This window comes from Maniola jurtina, chromosome Z, assembly GCF_905333055.1.
Source record: "Maniola jurtina chromosome Z, ilManJurt1.1, whole genome shotgun sequence".
In the NCBI taxonomy this organism is placed as follows: Eukaryota; Metazoa; Arthropoda; class Insecta; order Lepidoptera; family Nymphalidae; genus Maniola; species Maniola jurtina.
Window position 1 is genome coordinate 10,056,515 of NC_060058.1, and position 17,141 is coordinate 10,073,655.

A 17,141-nucleotide genomic window follows, 5' to 3' on the forward strand; every position below is an offset into this window, starting at 1 on the left:
TAGGTATTTTTCTGTGGTATTGTGCTGTAAAAATGGTTTCACGTGCCGGAAAATCAAATGGAAAAGGCACGAAAAAGCAAATGGACTGCTAACTCGTCAGTGTGTTTATGCACTCTTCTATATCACGTACTACAAATACATGAGGCTGTAGCAAGTGCTGCAAGTGTGGGAACATCAGCGGGCTCTGATGAGCGCACTGCGTTGGACCAAGCACTGATGCTTGTTGAAATTTTAAAAACAGGTCTTTATTGATTGCTCTACTAGGGTCAGCGCAGACCAAAGCGATAGTGTATCTAGGCACTATCTCACTGCGACGCTAGTGACGGCGCAACCAGTCGCACCACCAAAAAAAGTACAGCTCTATGGAGGGTACCTAACATATGGAAAGGGCCCCTCCCAGGTTAGGTTAGGTTAGACTGCTGCATCATCACTTACTACCTAGTAGACTGCTGCATCAGTCAAAGATGGAAGGTGGATATCAGGTGGTCTTGCAGTCAAGGTCTAACTTGTATCTGACTAAAAAATTAGTCAAGTGCGAGTCGGAATAGCACAGGGAGGGTTCCGTATCATCTTGCAAGAAATAACACTTTTTTATTTATTTTTTATTTTCATGGTAGCCATTTTAATATTTTATTATTTATTGTTATGGTGGCAACAGAAATGCACAATCTAAGAAAATTTCATCTTTTTATCTATTACGGTTCACAAGATACAGACCGCTGACATATAGACGGACGGACGTACAGCGAAGGTTTAGAAATAGGGGCCCATTTCCAGGTTAGCCCACTTCTATTTTAGACTGCATCATCACTGACTCTAGCAGGTAATATCTGAAACTAGGTAGGTAGGTAGGTACTTCATAATTTAAAAAAATAACTTTTCAGAATACGCCAGAGTAGTAAGCGAGAATAATAAACAGCAGAGGAGGAATATTACGAGTATATTCGGCGAAGCTGATGTTCAAACGTGCGCCACAACCGCTGAGAAACCAGGTAATTCATGCTTAGGTCAGGTAGAACAAAATATCTTTATTAATCAAGTATGAATTAAGTACAGATAATCACAATAACAAATTATTATAAATTATAATTAGCAAGAAAAATTCCAACTTTTTTCACCTGACTAGGGTACCTAACTAAAACCTAAAGGCAATTATGGTGATGCGAGACATTACATGTGTTCAATCCATAATAAAATATTGAAATTGCAAAATTATTTCTGTCCATCTATTTGTTACTTCAATAGATTGTTACTACTACAAATAGATTGTTAACACATCTTTTCCGTTTAACCAATTTTGGCACAGAGAAAGCTTGCAGCCCAGGAAGAACAAAAGCTCCCTTTGGAAATTCAATGAGTACCCAAGGGATTTTTAAAAACCTATATCCACACCGAGAAAATCGTAGATCATCTGTTTGGTACAGACTACAGAGATAGATTTCATTCCGGAGACCGAATTTTAAAAAACCGAAACTTAAGGTGCCCACGCACCACCGCGCGGCTGGAGAGAATATCGTATATCGAATATCGCAGTTCCGCTGCAGTGCAGTTGTGGTGCGTGGGCACCTTTATTGCGGACAAAATCACAGGCATTATCTAGTTTAACAGAAGATTCAAGAGCCCTACATATATTTTAGGTGATCCCATTGGCAAGAGAAATTGGCGGCGTTTCGATTATGATAACTTTTTGGGACCTCAACCTGGCAACAATCAAACACGCCTGTCTTCAACCTCTGCTGTCACAGTTGCCCATACTTCTACAGTTTCTGAACCGCCTAGTCCTATCACGACGACGACTATAGAAAATTCAGGTAAGTCCAAATATTACTCGTAGATATCTATAGGTACTACTAATAAATACAATTGAAGTGTCTATCTGTTTGAACGGGCTAATCTTCAGAATGGCTAAACCTATTGCGACGGGACTTTCACAGACAAGTAGAGGATTAACAAAGGAGTAACAAAGGCTACTTTTTTAACCGACTTTGAAAATGGAGTTGTTTTTCTACCTATGTACACTGATATCTGCGAGATTTTCGAACCGATTTGCGCAATTTTTTTGCGACATTGTTGTATAAAAATTTGGATTCCACACCTCAATCCTGATGCTGCAGGGGATCTGACCAATCCACGCGGGTGAAGCTGCGGGCATCAGCTAGTACACAAGGCGATGTTACGAGTAGATGGTGCACAAGTGTGTGCACAAACAGTTAAAGGTGCACTCTCTCTCTATTCCTTCACTCTCACATGCTAACGACTAGACCAATTGAAGCGCCATATTTCATCCACCACGCCACATCATCACTGCTATGCGTCTGCGACTAATCGGCTTGACTCACTTTTATTTTACTGTAGAGAGTACATAGACATAGCAAGAAACACTAGTTGTGCTACATGAAATCATCATCATGACGTCATATGTGGACGTCCACTGTTGGACATAGGCCTTCCCTAAAGAGCGCCACCACACCCGGTCCTCAGCTTTCCTCATCTAGACACTCTCACTTCCCGCCTATCATCGGTCCATCGTGAAATAAGATTTTGATTTGTTTTTTATTTTATTTCGTAGAGTCAAATAATGTCGCCATTACGCCTCCGACCACTTCTACAAAAACTGTAGGCGCAACCAATGAAATAGTTACAACAGAAACAGAGTCAAAGTCTACGACACCCGTGATTACGAATAATGAAACTGATTACAAATTATCGGCAGCTCAAAGTACAGTTCTCACGAAGACTTCTTCGTCGTCTATTTACACGACCAAAAACAAAATTTTAACCTTCCAGAGTTCTTCACCAAGTAAGTTTCTAATATGAACGGACTTTCTGTCATTTCACTAGTACATACCTAACTAGTCTACCTACTGTCTTTTCTAATCTATGGACAGACTTAGGGTCCGTAGCCGTACCCACGGCAACGTCTTGTACCTACTACCTACTGTGCTGGGACGGTTTTTCCATGATCCCGTTTATTGCTGTTAACGTGTTTTAAACTAACGCACATACGAGCACTATTTGCGTAATGCTTGCTGCATTATGATTGTATAAGAAAAACGTATTCATGGTTATCGTTATCGTCATGAAATTCTGCCCTTTGATTGGTTCATAGCTGTTTACCTTTTTTCACAGCCAATCAAAGGGCAGAATTTCTTGACGATACCGATAACCATGAATACGTTTTTCTTACACAATCGGGGGGCTGATCTTATTTTGCTATTCGGTTCTGTCACCAAACGCTGGTTCCTATCGTCTTAAAAAAAAGCAGGATCCAGTTGTAGTGGCGGCTATATTATTTCAATTTTAAAGTAATTCACACTGCCCCCCGCGTCCCACTTACGGTTTTAGCACCTCTATCGTGTGTAAAACAGGATAGTTGCTACTGTGTGAAACACCACTCACATTACTTATGCTTACGATTTGTAATAAAGGATTCAATTTTGATTGCCTGTGCCAATTTGGAATTTATCCTACCTTGTCTGGTAAAAGCCCGGATAAGTGAATAGGTAAAACGCTCAATAAAATTGTAAAGAAAGTAACCTATACTTTAATATTTTAATTTTTTTTTTTTATTCACTATAGGTAAGCGCTTGACCACAATCACACCTGATGGAAAGTGATGATGTGGTCTAAGATGGGACGCGTTTACCTAGAAGGTGCCTATTCACTCTTGTTTTAAAGATACCCGGATTAAATTTAATTATGATTGCAATATTTTAATTTTAGCTGAAAAGAAGAAACTGATGTTGTTTTCTAAAAAAATATCAAAAGCTAAACGCACACCATCAAAGCTAGGAAGAGAGCCAGAGTTGTCGCAAGTTGCAGCTGAACTAGCTAAGGAGCTAGCGGATGCTGCACCAGGAACTAAGATGGCACATCGCGCTCCAGTCGTATGGCGTGGATCCACTAAGGTGTACTTGGCAGACAGCACACGATATCCTGTACCCTTACCAGAAAACCATGCATTCTGTTTCACTAATCCCCACAGTGCACTATGTCGAACTCTTGTTTAAGATATACCCATAAATAGATATATCTACCTACTTCAAAGCCGAAATGCCGGTACATCGTAATCGGCCTAGCTAGTCCTCAGAAATGCAAAGATCGTTTAGCCCAAAGCCAAAACTTCGGCTCTTGTCTGGCGAATTTTAGTTTCATTCCTGGTGCTGAAATTTTCAGTACGAAGCCAAAAATCTATTTTACTAGTAATTCAGTTTTGAATTAGGCAGCCCTGTATTATTTGAATGTGTTATAAGTCATGTACACACTGTAGGTGTGATTAAATTATGTGATTTCAGTCGTAAATAAAATTGGCTGTTTCAAATTGGCTGTTTCACTGTCCAATTGATCATTCCTCAGATAAAAGTTATTTGACAATTGAAAAATCGGCCTTATGCTGAATAAATATTACGTTTCCGACGAGCAGTCGAAAAGACTCGCATTTCTGAGACTCGCTCAGTTAAAATTGACCAAGAACTGCGTTGACCAATCTTTAGCAGCTTTTGGAACTACGCGGGATCCCGTCTTGCCTTCCACACGTAGGTAAGACTCAGGTCAGACTTAGGGCCGGCGCACATATGGCGGAGCGCAGCGCAGAGCATGCCCGCGAAGTTTTCTAATCGCGTGACACATTACGTGAATTTCTACCAGAGAATGCGAGAGCACGCGCGGGACTGCGCGCGGATGCACAATTGATTTTAGATGTTATTTCAATGAGGACAATGTCGATAATACTTACGACTGTGAAAAATGCTCTGCGCTGCGCTCCACCATATGTGCACCGGCCCTAAATCTGGAACTATTACCTGACCTACTCGTTTCGTCTAATGAATAATGGCCTTTTCTCAAAACTTCCTTTCTCATAATGTCCTCTTTGCAATTTCTCAAAATGTACTTTTCTCATCATGTTCTTTTCTCAATTCATCCCCACGATTGAGTTATTTGCAGCATCAGGATCGAGGTATAGGGACTTCGAATTCGATAAAATCTATGCTCGGCATTTACAATATTATTTCCCAATGAACAGCTCGTGAATATCTATGGTTTTGAAGTGCTGTACCATGCATTATCGGTCGAGTTGAGACTTGGTGCTTGGAGTTTATGAACCATGAAGCAGTTGGTTGGTACCTAAAATATCAATTCACCATCAAAAATTGCCGAATCTTAAGTTACGAAGATTCCTGTTCATAGTGAGTTGATATTGTAGGCACCAAGTAAAGGCTTCACGATTGGACTATAAGTCCTAACTCTTTCATCCTGTTGATGTAGGATAGAGCACTCCTAAACCAGTGATTCTGGTACTTCTGATGGTACAATATTTTAGGTACCAAAGAACACACTAACTTCAATCCTGATGCTGCAAGCTACTAAACTCCTAAGCTGGGGATTAAATGATATTTTGAGAAAAGGACTTTAGGAGAAAATAACTTTATGAGAAAAGAACTTTATGAGAAAAGAACTTTATGAGAAAAGAACTTTATGAGAAAAGAACTTTATGATAAAAGAACTTTATGAGAAAAGAACTTTATGAGAAAAGAACTTTATGAGAAAAGAACTTTATGAGAAAAGAACTTTATGAGAAAAGAACATTTTGACATTCTGAGAAATGACAAAAAGGACATTTTGACATTCTGAGAAATGACAAAAAGGACATTTTGAGTTTGAGAACAGGTCACTGAGACGTTACGTTCTCCTACGATGTTTTCTATCTCTACTTTAGCTTTACTTTAAATTATTACTAATGAAATGAAACACAATACTAATCATTAATTTTTATTACGTTAAGAAACCTAAATTTGACAATTCCATTATTGTTTATATAATAGCATTCTTATAATATTATATTATATTGAATTTTTGTAATTTTTAAATTCAGTTCCCAAAACATGCACAAAGATAATAATTATCATATTCATTTAGTAATATTGAGGTAGTTATTAGTTTCTGAACTTATACCAATTAAAAAATGGTTCTAAAATAACAGTAAAATCAAATAAATTTTGGTGGAACATGTAAGAAATTCCAGTTACACTGTAAAAACAGAAGCAACAAAAAGTAACTAACTGTTATTGGACTCAGTGAGATGAGTAGCAACAATCAACAGCTCCTCGGGCGCCGCTCGCCGGCGGCGCGGCGGCGGCGCTCTCGACCGCGCACAGTTCATCGTATCAATTTCATTAGGAATTATTACATTTAGAATATGTATTTGAGAAGCAACAATCAACAGCTCCTCGGGTAGCGCTCGCCGCGCGCACATCTCATTATTCATACGGATCATTCGCGTTAAAATATCATTTTTAAAAATGCATTTAAAATATTATTTTTAAAATGCAATCAAGATCATAAAATAAAATTGAATAAATTCAGACAATCACACGCCAAATACACAAAATATTGATTACACACACGAAACTGAATATTGTAATCGTTTAACAATAGAACCATCAAACAAGAATGATAAACATTATTACCTGCGACAATGACATGCAGACGGCGAAGCGCGGGCGTCGCGGCGATGTAGTTCAGTCTCAGGCCGCGCGCCCGCGCCCGCCTCGACTTAACTTACGTCACAACAAAATATGATAATAAACTAAAACTATTAATTTCTGCTTCCTAACACATTACGATATCGAAACGTCCTCCACATTTCGATATTCTCGCGTGGAAGGATAACGACATGCCTATATGTACACTCCTCCTCCGTTGGCTGTCAAGCGGCCGCAGACAGCTAACAGTTCATGCACGAAACAGCCGACACGCTCGCGCACTTGTCCTTGATTGTTACAATTGGCTGTTCTCAACTGAATTAGCTACATGTCTAAAAAGAGACATGTACCTAACTAATGTAGGTAGTATTACAATTACATATTTAAATGATCATTTGTTAAACGACCGCTGGTCAGCCGGTAATGCTAAACCTGACCCTCGGTAGGGTCTACCTTGATTACAGATTTCATGCAAAACCCTATGATTATTTCATAACTTGCCCTTTGCAATTAAGCGGTGCAGTCAATAACATTTATATTAGCCGTACACTTACCAAACGCTAGATGCTTTCGGATTGAATGGTAACTGAGCAGCTAATGAAGTGCAGCAGAGGCCGCTTCGTGTAAACATGGTTACTATTTCATAGAAACGTAAAACACCTATAATATGATTAATATATTTAAAAAAAAAACTAAAAAACCATCGTTTACACGATAGGGCACCTGTTTACAAAAGTATTGGAAAACTTAGGCTAAAGAGGACCTAATAATATAACACCGGTCTGCAACAAAAGCCTCCTTCAAAAATATCATGAACATGAAGTTTAAAACATCCTGAATCCATATTTGCTTGCATTTTTTGCTGTCATGTATTAGATATCTTTGTTTTTTTTAATTATTTGAAATTCAGTATCCTTGTTGAATTTTATTTTGAATTTACACAGTTTAAGTCGTATTTGTAACTATAAAACCCATGGACTTATAGGTAGGTGTAGACAAGGCTCACAAACAAAATGAAATAGCTCAAGTGGCCTGGTTAACACTCATATACCATCTGTTTCTTATTACGAAATGTAGAAAAAGGTTATCATCAACTTCATCAGTTATTATAAACCTTAACACTTGAACATAAGGTTTAATATTGATATTTAAGACCCCTTGTCGACTGTAAATTTAAAAATATTCGAATTTTTCAAATGAGAACAAAAATATTCATCCACTGCATCAAAAGTTTACGACATAATATTTTTATTGCTATATTTGGATTCAGAGCTTTCAAATCTATCACAATCAAGCATAGTACACCTGAGGGGAATTTTTTTTTGCAGACCAGTATACTCAGCCTGTTCCAAAGAAGCAAAATGATCTTAAGTCTACGATAACATAATGTGGCGCAAAATTACAGTTAAAATCAGTTTAGACACATAGCGCCAAAAATTTCTGATGATTCATTAAATTAATTGATTGATGATTAGTCAAATTCTTCAATTGTCAAATATGCTAAATAATGACTGACATGCGTTGATATGCAGAACGATAGAGCACGAGCGCCAAAAATTTCTGATAATTCATTAAATTAATTGATTGATGATTAGTCAAATTTTTCAATTGTAAAATATCCTAAATAATGACTGACATGCGTTGATATGCAGAACGATAGAGCACGTAACTCGCATGGAATGGATCTGCATTACTACAAGTGTTTTAGCCGCAACTGATCTCACACGGAATTAAATGGGCACATCACTATATCGTTCGGTAACGGTACATTCGGTGGAAATTGAATGCCAAAAGCGAGATAATCTTCAATAATATGTGGAAGTGTACAGGCGGCGCTCGGGTGGCGGCCGGCGGCCTGACGCGCCGGGCGGCCTCTGTGCTGGCGACCTTACGCTACTTTATACTCTAGTCTCGAGTCGAGATAATGGAAACAGAATGTAAAACATACTCACTTTTTGCCAAACTTCCATATATTATTATCACATTTATAAATATAAATATCTAAGCTTCCCATCAATTTTGATATCATTCACTTAACCTTAATCTCTCATATTTAAATATCTCACTTGGCACAATTAACGCAAATCGTACACTCGCGTATCGTGCGTGGAACCGAACGACCGCAGCGTGCCGCGCCCGCCTGGCCGGCGCGGCACGCCCTGGCCGGCGCGGCACGCCGAGCAGATCGCCCACGGTCGCATCGATACAGGGAACCGTCGTAAAGCTAACAAACACAAAATTACTAAGAAAACGATCAACAAATGACACTTACAAATTAAAACTCGTACCTTTTAGTTCTTACCGTCCAACGATGACTACTATATCAAAAATATTTAATTCATCGAATATATTCGTGCAGGACAGCCCCTCCCCGCCGTCTGCGAGCTGTCCTGCCGCCGGCAGTCAATCGGCGACTGGCGACCCTACATGGGTCGCAGGTGGTCTATTCGATCCCTACATCAGTCGCTAAGCATCCGATATCTCGTTGAGCCTCGTGAGTAAAGCGATGTCGTGTTTCTCCTTCGTGATCGGTGTTCGCAACCCACACACCCTTCAGAATAATATCAACATTACATTGTAGTGCTTTAACAGATTAATCTATTACTTTATAACAAAACAAAATATGTAATACATCTCGTTTGTATAATAATGGTGCTGTACTCTAACCTATTGCTACTAACATGTGTATATGTAAGAGAACATAAGGGCAACTATTGCATTCTGGGAAAACTCTTTACAATGATTTATAATAACATGGTATGAAAACAATATAACAATTAAATATATTCCGGCTAATTGCTATATAACTGGTACTATAGTAAAATAAATTGTGTATATGAATAATATATATAAAATTCATAGCATATATCCAATTAGTCATCAACATTAATCCGGGAATAAAATTCATGATTCCTTAAAATTCACTACGTTTATATAATACGTTAACAACAACATTGAACTTAGGCTGCCAACAAATCAAAGCGCTAGATGCTGCGCAGCAGGTGGTCGACCAACGCAAGCAGCAGTACGACATCTGTGACAGACCAGCGCCCTTCGCAACGCAAGTAGATGACCGAACCGTCCGGCATACCGACGGGACAAAGGTATCGCTCAGATACGGTGGCGTCGACATACATCAATATATAAACCATAGCTTTGTCCGCCGGAGAGGCCGCTCATCTATTGCAACTCTGCCACAAAAACAGTCCGGAGTACACCAGTTTGAATTAAGGGTGAAAAGCACGTCGTAGTACACCAGTTTGAAATTAAGGGTGAAAAGCACGTCGTAGTACTACTGCTCGCGTTAGCCCGTGAGGCTCGGGTTGGATGTGGCGGGACGGGGAGCGGGGTGGGGCGGGGCGGAGCGGGGCGGAGTCGGGCGGGCAGCGTGCGGTTGTGGCGGAGGTGTGGCGGTGCGACGTCTACTGCTGCGCGGGCGGCGGCGGCGGCGCGGCGCGGCGGTGGCGGCCCGGCGCGCTGGCCTGCGCCACCATCGCCCGGATGCGCCGCTGCGCAGACTGCAACCACCAACGCGACACATCACTACACATTCTCCATTCTACGCCAGCTAACTAACCGATTCGCCAAAACGGTATACTAACGGACAGCATCCACCGGGTGGGCAGAGTCGGGGCTCATTGCAACGCTAATATCTGCCTGCCATACATTTTATATCAAACTGCGTCGAGCAGAGACGCGGCAGAACGGATAGTACTACAAAATCCTCACCGCACCGTTGCGCCTCAACCCATCTCTAGTGGACGCCTTCCTTTAACATCCATATAACATTGGATGCTTTGCACATTATTAATCATAGAGCTTATTTAAACAAAAATCATAATAAAATCGATACACAAGTATGCATTTAACCAATCACTCAAACCGTCTAATTAGTGAGCTAACATTCACACAATCATACTATCCATAAATTATCAAAAACATAGTTATGCGTACGTATACTGTACGAATACGTGTAGTGTACATGTAGTTACAGTCCTGTAGAAACAATACAGACAAAAAAAGAGAGAGAGATCAACATCTATATTAAACACAACACAGTTTATCATTATTCTTACGTGTAGGTATATTAACACTAATGGTAAAAACATTCGCGTTGTGTTAATATAAGTAGCGTATAGGACTTACCTATCGACAAGACGAAATCGTTAAAACTGCTGCCAAGACGGCTGCTAAATGGCATTTCATTGAGCCATCACACCAGTGTCGACTGTGGAGCGACTGGGAGCGTCGTCATCCCGCATCGGGCGACCGCTACAACATTTAAACATTTATTATGCCACGATGAGTCGCCATTCACTTCATCAACCAGTTCGCATCGCGCCAGCAACTATTTAAATCATAGTACTTATCTTATATAGCGACCGGCAACTCCTGACGACCGCGACCGTGACACTGGACTTGTAACTACATGTACATTTCGGAAACATAGGCACCAGTTTCATTCATACAAACTCACACATCCATCGAGCTCACAGACATGTTCCTTAAAACCTAACACTATATACTGCATTACATCCTTTTATACACTTATCAAGAATAGAGGCATTCGCCCTGCATGTAAATATTAATTTATCAAGATTATTTATTTATTGTTACTAACTATACACACATACATATTATAAAAGTAACAGGAAATATGAAAATATTTGATAATTAATAATAGTTAATTTTTATACTTAAATAAATAAATAAATAAACTTCTTATTAGGAAATGGTTACACTTAATTTTCTATACTTATTAATTTTTATTAAGAAAAACAATTTAACACATGAACATCACACTGATGTTAATAATCTCGTTTTACTACCAATAATTCTGTAATATTTTGACAAAAAAGATTTGTTGATTACCACAATTTTAACTAAGTCAAAACAGGCTACTATCATATTGCAAGTTGCAACAAAGCGATCTGAAAAACGCAAAAATAAAAAATATGGTCGAATACCGAAACGTTTTTTAATACTGTGCTAGAGGTATCATTTCATGGATAAAATGTCAAAAAGCCTTTGCCTGTTCCCCATCCCTGAAGTACTTCCCAGACCACTTCTCGTCTACGAATAAATCACACTAATATTATAAAGGCGAAAGTTTGTGTGTACGTATTTATGTGTGTGTGTGTATGTTACTCCTTCACGCAAAAACTACCAGACTGATTTGGCTGTTTGAAATGGAGATATACCCTGCATTGACACATATAGGCTACTTTGTATTCCAAAAAATCATAAGAGTTCCCACAGGATTTAGAAAAACCTAAATCCACGCGGACGAAGTCGCGGGCATCAGCTGGTAAAAAGATACAAAACATAAGCAGCTCAATCAAAGAGAAACGTTTGTATTTTCGGCCGACAGTTGTATAAACAATAACGCAGAATACGAACCTGAACGCTGTAGAAGGGTCCGACAATGTGCACGGTGGTCTCGTGGTCATGCGCCGCGGCGGCGGGCGGCTGCGGCTGCTCCGGCAGCTTGATCAGCGAGCCGGTGACGCGCTGAAGCTCGCGCACGTTCTGCCCGCCCTTGCCGATGATGCGGCCCACTTGCGAGGACGCCACTACGATCTCCACCGTCAATCGCACGTCGTCGGAACCAGACATGAACCCTTCCTCCCGCATCTTCTCATAGATCAAGTACTGAGCCTGAAATTGTTGTTTAACAATCATTCATGATTACCGTCAGAAAAACGCATAACGCCGAACATGCAAAATGCAAAGTAGTGTGTTCAAATTAAAAATATTTTTATTCAATTAAACTTTTACAAGTGCTTTTGAATCGTCAAAATAATCTACCACCGGTTCGGAATGCCTTCCTACTGAGAAGAACCAGCGAGAAACTCGGTATTAATTAAGTGTAGTCCACCGACTCACCTTCCACTGCGCTTCGGGACTACCGACGATGGTAACCTTGCGTTCTTGCTGCGCCGCGGCGTTAGCGGCGCCCGCGCCTGCAGCCGCGGCCGCTTCTGCTCCCTTCTCTTGCTCAAGAGGTGCTATCTTCACAGAAGCATTGCTGAATCTAATAATGTTGCGAATGTGTGACCCTTTCGTGCCGATGATAGCTCCAACCGCGTTATTGGGGATGTATAGGTAAGTTGTCTCCTGTGGGTATAATATTATACAAATAAGTATGCACCTCTAATTTTTCGGAGTTATACGTGTTTAAAGCAATTAAATATCAGTTGATTTAACAGTGAAAGAAAACTGTGTGCCTGAGTTCTCCATAATGTTCTCAAAGGAGGGTGAAAGTCTGCTAATCCACTCTTGGCTAGCATAATGGACTATGGCCAAAACCCTGAGAAGTGAGGTGTGTTCAATAGTGGGCAAGCAAGGTTGGTGTTCATAGAAATATCTCCAGGCAGGTAAAAAATCCGAAAATTAGTGGTTACATTACTAAATACAATAAATATAATATTGCGATGACACAAGGGTGAAACCCTTCGTGTGCGAGTTCGACTCGCACTTGAGGCACGGTTCTTGTCAGTACCTGCGAGTCTCCGGCTCCCTGCTGGGCGCCACCTTGGCCGGCCAGCGGCGCATAGATGGGAGGTGGGAAGGGCGGCGGCGCTCCGCAGAATCCACGACCCGTCGACATCATGGCCATTGGATGAAGCCCCGGGAACATTATGCTTTGGGGCGCTAATACCTAGGACAACAAACCACTTTCATTTTATCGATTACATGCTAGCCATTGACTGCGATCTCACTTGGTGGTAAGTGAGGAATTGATGATTCAGTCGAGATGGACGCGAGCTAACTTGGAAGGGATATGGCAGTTTTGTTAAACCTGTACCCCTTATCGGTTTCTAGACGGCATCGTACCGGAACACATAATCGCTTAACGGTAGGCTGGTAACTAGCCACGGCCGAAGCCTCCGACCAGATCAGACACAATTTAGAAATTTCTAATTCCTAAATCCCCTTCCCTGGAACTAAACCCGGGACCTCCTTTAGAAGAACATAGTTGTCAACACCGGAAGTTAACAACCTTATACTTTTTGCAGTGAAAACTTTTCCTAAGGTTTATCCTTCAATCACACCGCAACGTAACATTATTGTATTGATATAGTCGGGACAGAGAGTAACATATTGCTACTTTGCACTTCAGAAAATCACACAAGAGATCCAACGGGACTTTTAAAGATCTAAATCCACACAAACGAAACCGCGGGGATCAGCTAGAATTGAATATTTCATCATGCAGTCAATCTACGACACTTAGTCCTTAAGGTACCTCATCAATCGAACTCTAGTTGGTAGATGGCAACCAGGAGTTGGTAACCATGCAAAGAGTGCATACATTATTTAGATTACATTATCACTGTAAGTTGAATCTCTTCTTACCTGCAAATCATTTTCATAACTCTGACGCAGTTTAGCCGAAATTTGTGACTCTGCTTTAGCCATGTTTTCTATGGATCCCTTTACGGTAATGATTCGCTCCAAATTGAAGCTATTGATATCATTTATGGACGAAACAGTGATCTTCGTGTCTGTCTCTTGCATAATTCTTTTAATGGTGTTGCCGCCTTTGCCAATAATTCTACCAATTAAGTTATTATGGGCCAGGATTTTTAAACATATTTCCCTGCAAAAGGAGAAAAAAGTCAATGATTTTGCTGTCTACTTACACTAAATTTTGGAAGTGTGGCTTTAATAATAATCAAGGTTTTCTGCGTCTAAACGTAATATTGGTAATACTGGTTTCAGGTAAAAAGAGATCTGGACGACAATGGACGGCGTGTGCGCATAGGTACAGTTCTGTCATACGCGCGGTAAACGACACATAGACTGACGCACCAAACCGTCGGAACTCAATTATACCATGGTACATATTATTTATAGAAAAGCAGTCCTCCCACGTGTAAGTTAAGAACTCTATTTTTCTCTCTGCTGTGTAAGATTAGTCGTTTTTACTCATTTCTCCTCACCCTTTGTTAGTGTTGTTGGCTTCCTGTTGCATGACTTCCAATATCCGTTTGCAGGCGTTGGTGCAGTTGTCCGGGTTGCCGTATATGGTGATGGCCTTCTCCAGCGAGCCGACGTTGTCCTTCCGGTGCACGTCGACGCGCGCGCGGCTCTGCTGCGTGATGAGGCGGATGGTGCTGCCCTGGCGGCCGATGATGGCGCCGACCATGTCGCTCTGCACCAGCAGGCGCAGCGGGAAGTCCGTGGGGCGCGCGCCGCTGCCCGGCGCGCCGCCGCCGCCTCGGCCGCCGCCCGGCCGCCCGCGCCGCCCGCCGCGCGCCATGCCTTCGGCCGCCTCCACCTTCATCCGGCCCCCTTCCACCTCGCACCCGTTCAGTCCGTTGATGGCTCTGCCACACACAGATATTAACTATTACGTTTCACGTTTTAAATGACAAATATTACGCCTTTAGCACAAGCAATTATGACTAGTCTCTCTTGTACAAACGATTCACTTCATACATACAAACTAAGGTTGATTCTTATTTTTTCCGTAAAAATATTAGTTTCATTTTCTCAAACTTTGGTTGTATGGGTGTCGGGAGTGTTCGAGACAGGCTCCTCTTAAGTCGTGTTTTTATGAACAAGTATACCGCGTACCGCATGTCCGTTGTGATTGTGTGTGCTAAAGGCGTTAGGCATGTTAAAAATGACTGGGTGGGCCACATCTGATCTTTTCGTCGATCACGATCCCTAAATGCTAAAAGATATCATGATAGGTAATTTGGAGTCTCATTATGAGTGTATTATGATCGGTAGTTATGGACGATGGACGCGTTTTTAGTCTATTAAGATAGTTACACCGATATAATCGCATCATCAGATGGACAGAAGATCGTGTTAGTGATATGGTGTGGCTAAACTTAGTTTCGAGAATTTGATACGGAGATCAGTTCATCAGCAAAAAGCTCAAATGTGGACCGCACCCCAATATTTATTTTCCCTTCACAGACAATTCGCAAATAGGAAGCGTTCAGGCGTCAGCGTTCCTCTTCTACGTTTAACACACTTCACCGCTTCACATAAAGAAGCCATATGTCGACCCGCAGGTATACTCGATCAACGGAACAAAGATCGTGAAGACGGAACGTGTGACCACCTTCTGTCTGCGAAATCCTTAAGCATAAAGCTGGAGCTAGGGTTAGGTAGGTCAATAGTCCGACGGGTGATTAAACCGCTGAACTATTGAAGACTACGGCCATATCTCTGGCCAGACAACGGATTACAGCAAAGGCACGATATGACGTCACACTGATACAACGGCAGCCGTTACGCCGTTCATTGTGACCGTGCAAGATACCGCGTTGTTTGACCAGGGCTTAACACTAATAAATTACTAGTTCAGACTTAAGTTTGTTCCATCGTCATTATTACATATATTAGATTATACATTTTCTCCATAAAACCACAAAAAAACTCATGACAATAATTACTCTAAGCATGCGGAATCTAGGTACTAAAGAATGTTTTTCTAACAACAAATCAAACGTTTCTAAAAATGTCCCTCATCAGCAGTGAAGTAAGTAACAATTTTTAGTTGCCTGGAGTTTCAGTGTTATGTTTTAGTCATATGTACAACATTTTCCTATCTGTATAAGAAAGCTATAGTATTAAATGGCTTTAGTGGGTACTTATTAGAAATGTGCATATATTAGTAACAGCCTTATCCATTTTAAGTACTAAGTATATTAAATATTGAAAGTTAATTGAAAAGTTATGAAGAGTAAGTAGTGAATTGTGTGAATGTGAAATTACAGTTCCCATTAATAATAAACACACAGTGCAGAAAAGTGACATCTCTCATGGTGTTTATGATACACCATGTATACTTGTCGATTTTACATTAACCACAACTCACCATGCGCACAGTGCAGCCTGAAAACCCCGATCTATATTATACAAAGCAACAGGTTGCAATACTAAACAGTAAGTAGAGAGACATCACATTTAACTCATACATCATGCAGTAAGTGACCCAAAGAGCGTGCGAAGTGAGAGACAAGCAGAAGACAACAAGACAAGGCCATTCAACCGACGGAGGAAACGGACCAGGCTCGCTCGAAAGATGCCGGCAAACGTTGTGGAGACAATACTCACTGCTGCGCCTGTTCCGGGGTCTCGAATGTGATGAACACCGATTGGGTGTTGGCATCGCGCGAGTTGGCTTTGTCGCAATGCTGCACGTTGCCGTACTGTGAGAGCAGGGGCTCGATGGTGTCGAAGCGAGCATGCAGGGGGAGCCCACTGATGAGAATCCTTGATCGGCTGCGACAAGCGACAAAACCTATCACTTATTGTATAGCATAACAGTCATTCTCTAAACGGATGCAATTTATTACACTCAAATATTGTCAAGGGATCAAATGACGACCAGCTAAGATCAAGGAGAATAACGTTTTAAGGATTATTAAAGTACTAAAAAGATCTTCAATTGAGTGAGCACGCTCAGAATGTTCTTTCACCGATTGATCATTCATTGTATCACAAATGTTGACATTCCTTCCATGAATGAAAACGATACCTTCATAAATGAGTTTGAGAGGTTTTTTAATGGCATAATTACCTATAGCTAGTAGTAGCAAGGAACAAAACTACGGAGAATAACGTTAAAGATTGTTTGATAGTAGTTTATGAAACAGTCCCGTTGTTAAAACATGAATGTGAGTTTTTTTTATG

General features: G+C 40.9%; 2 protein-coding genes across 7 annotated transcripts in view; one reads left to right on the forward strand and one right to left on the reverse strand.

The window, feature by feature from the left end:
• On the forward strand, positions 1-4,540 carry LOC123880407 (mucin-3A-like). The gene is made up of 5 exons (XM_045928521.1): positions 1-241; positions 885-992; positions 1,638-1,811; positions 2,570-2,800; positions 3,724-4,540. Exons 1-5 carry the CDS (start codon positions 58-60, stop codon positions 4,008-4,010), a joined length of 984 nt encoding a protein of 327 aa, XP_045784477.1. The 5' UTR covers positions 1-57; the 3' UTR covers positions 4,011-4,540.
• A 1,216-nt stretch (positions 4,541-5,756) lies between these two features.
• The window catches only part of LOC123880401 (insulin-like growth factor 2 mRNA-binding protein 1), an 81,899-nt gene continuing 70,514 nt past the window's right edge, over positions 5,757-17,141 (reverse strand). For 3 of the 6 annotated variants that reach the window (XM_045928508.1, XM_045928513.1, XM_045928514.1), the window contains 6 exons: positions 14,429-14,815; positions 13,842-14,085; positions 12,985-13,143; positions 12,369-12,599; positions 11,883-12,140; positions 5,757-10,000 (listed from right to left, as the gene is read on the reverse strand). In XM_045928508.1, the coding sequence (XP_045784464.1) occupies positions 9,905-10,000; positions 11,883-12,140; positions 12,369-12,599; positions 12,985-13,143; positions 13,842-14,085; positions 14,429-14,815 (1,375 nt within the window). In that variant the 3' untranslated portion in view covers positions 5,757-9,904. Of the gene's footprint in view, positions 10,001-10,050; positions 10,755-11,882; positions 12,141-12,368; positions 12,600-12,984; positions 13,144-13,841; positions 14,086-14,428; positions 14,816-16,562; positions 16,731-17,141 lie in introns of those variants that run through there. The other 3 variants (XM_045928511.1, XM_045928512.1, XM_045928509.1) reach the window with 2 other exon arrangements.

Excerpts from the sequence above, each read along its gene's own strand:
- LOC123880407 (XM_045928521.1), top strand. The coding sequence starts at position 58 with ATGGAAAAGGCACGAAAAAGCAAATGGACTGCTAACTCGTCAGTGTGT. Across the intron at positions 993-1,637 it reads CACAACCGCTGAGAAACCAG|GTGATCCCATTGGCAAGAGA; the intron begins GTAATTCATGCT and ends CATATATTTTAG. Across the intron at positions 2,801-3,723 it reads CTTCCAGAGTTCTTCACCAA|CTGAAAAGAAGAAACTGATG; the intron begins GTAAGTTTCTAA and ends TTTTAATTTTAG.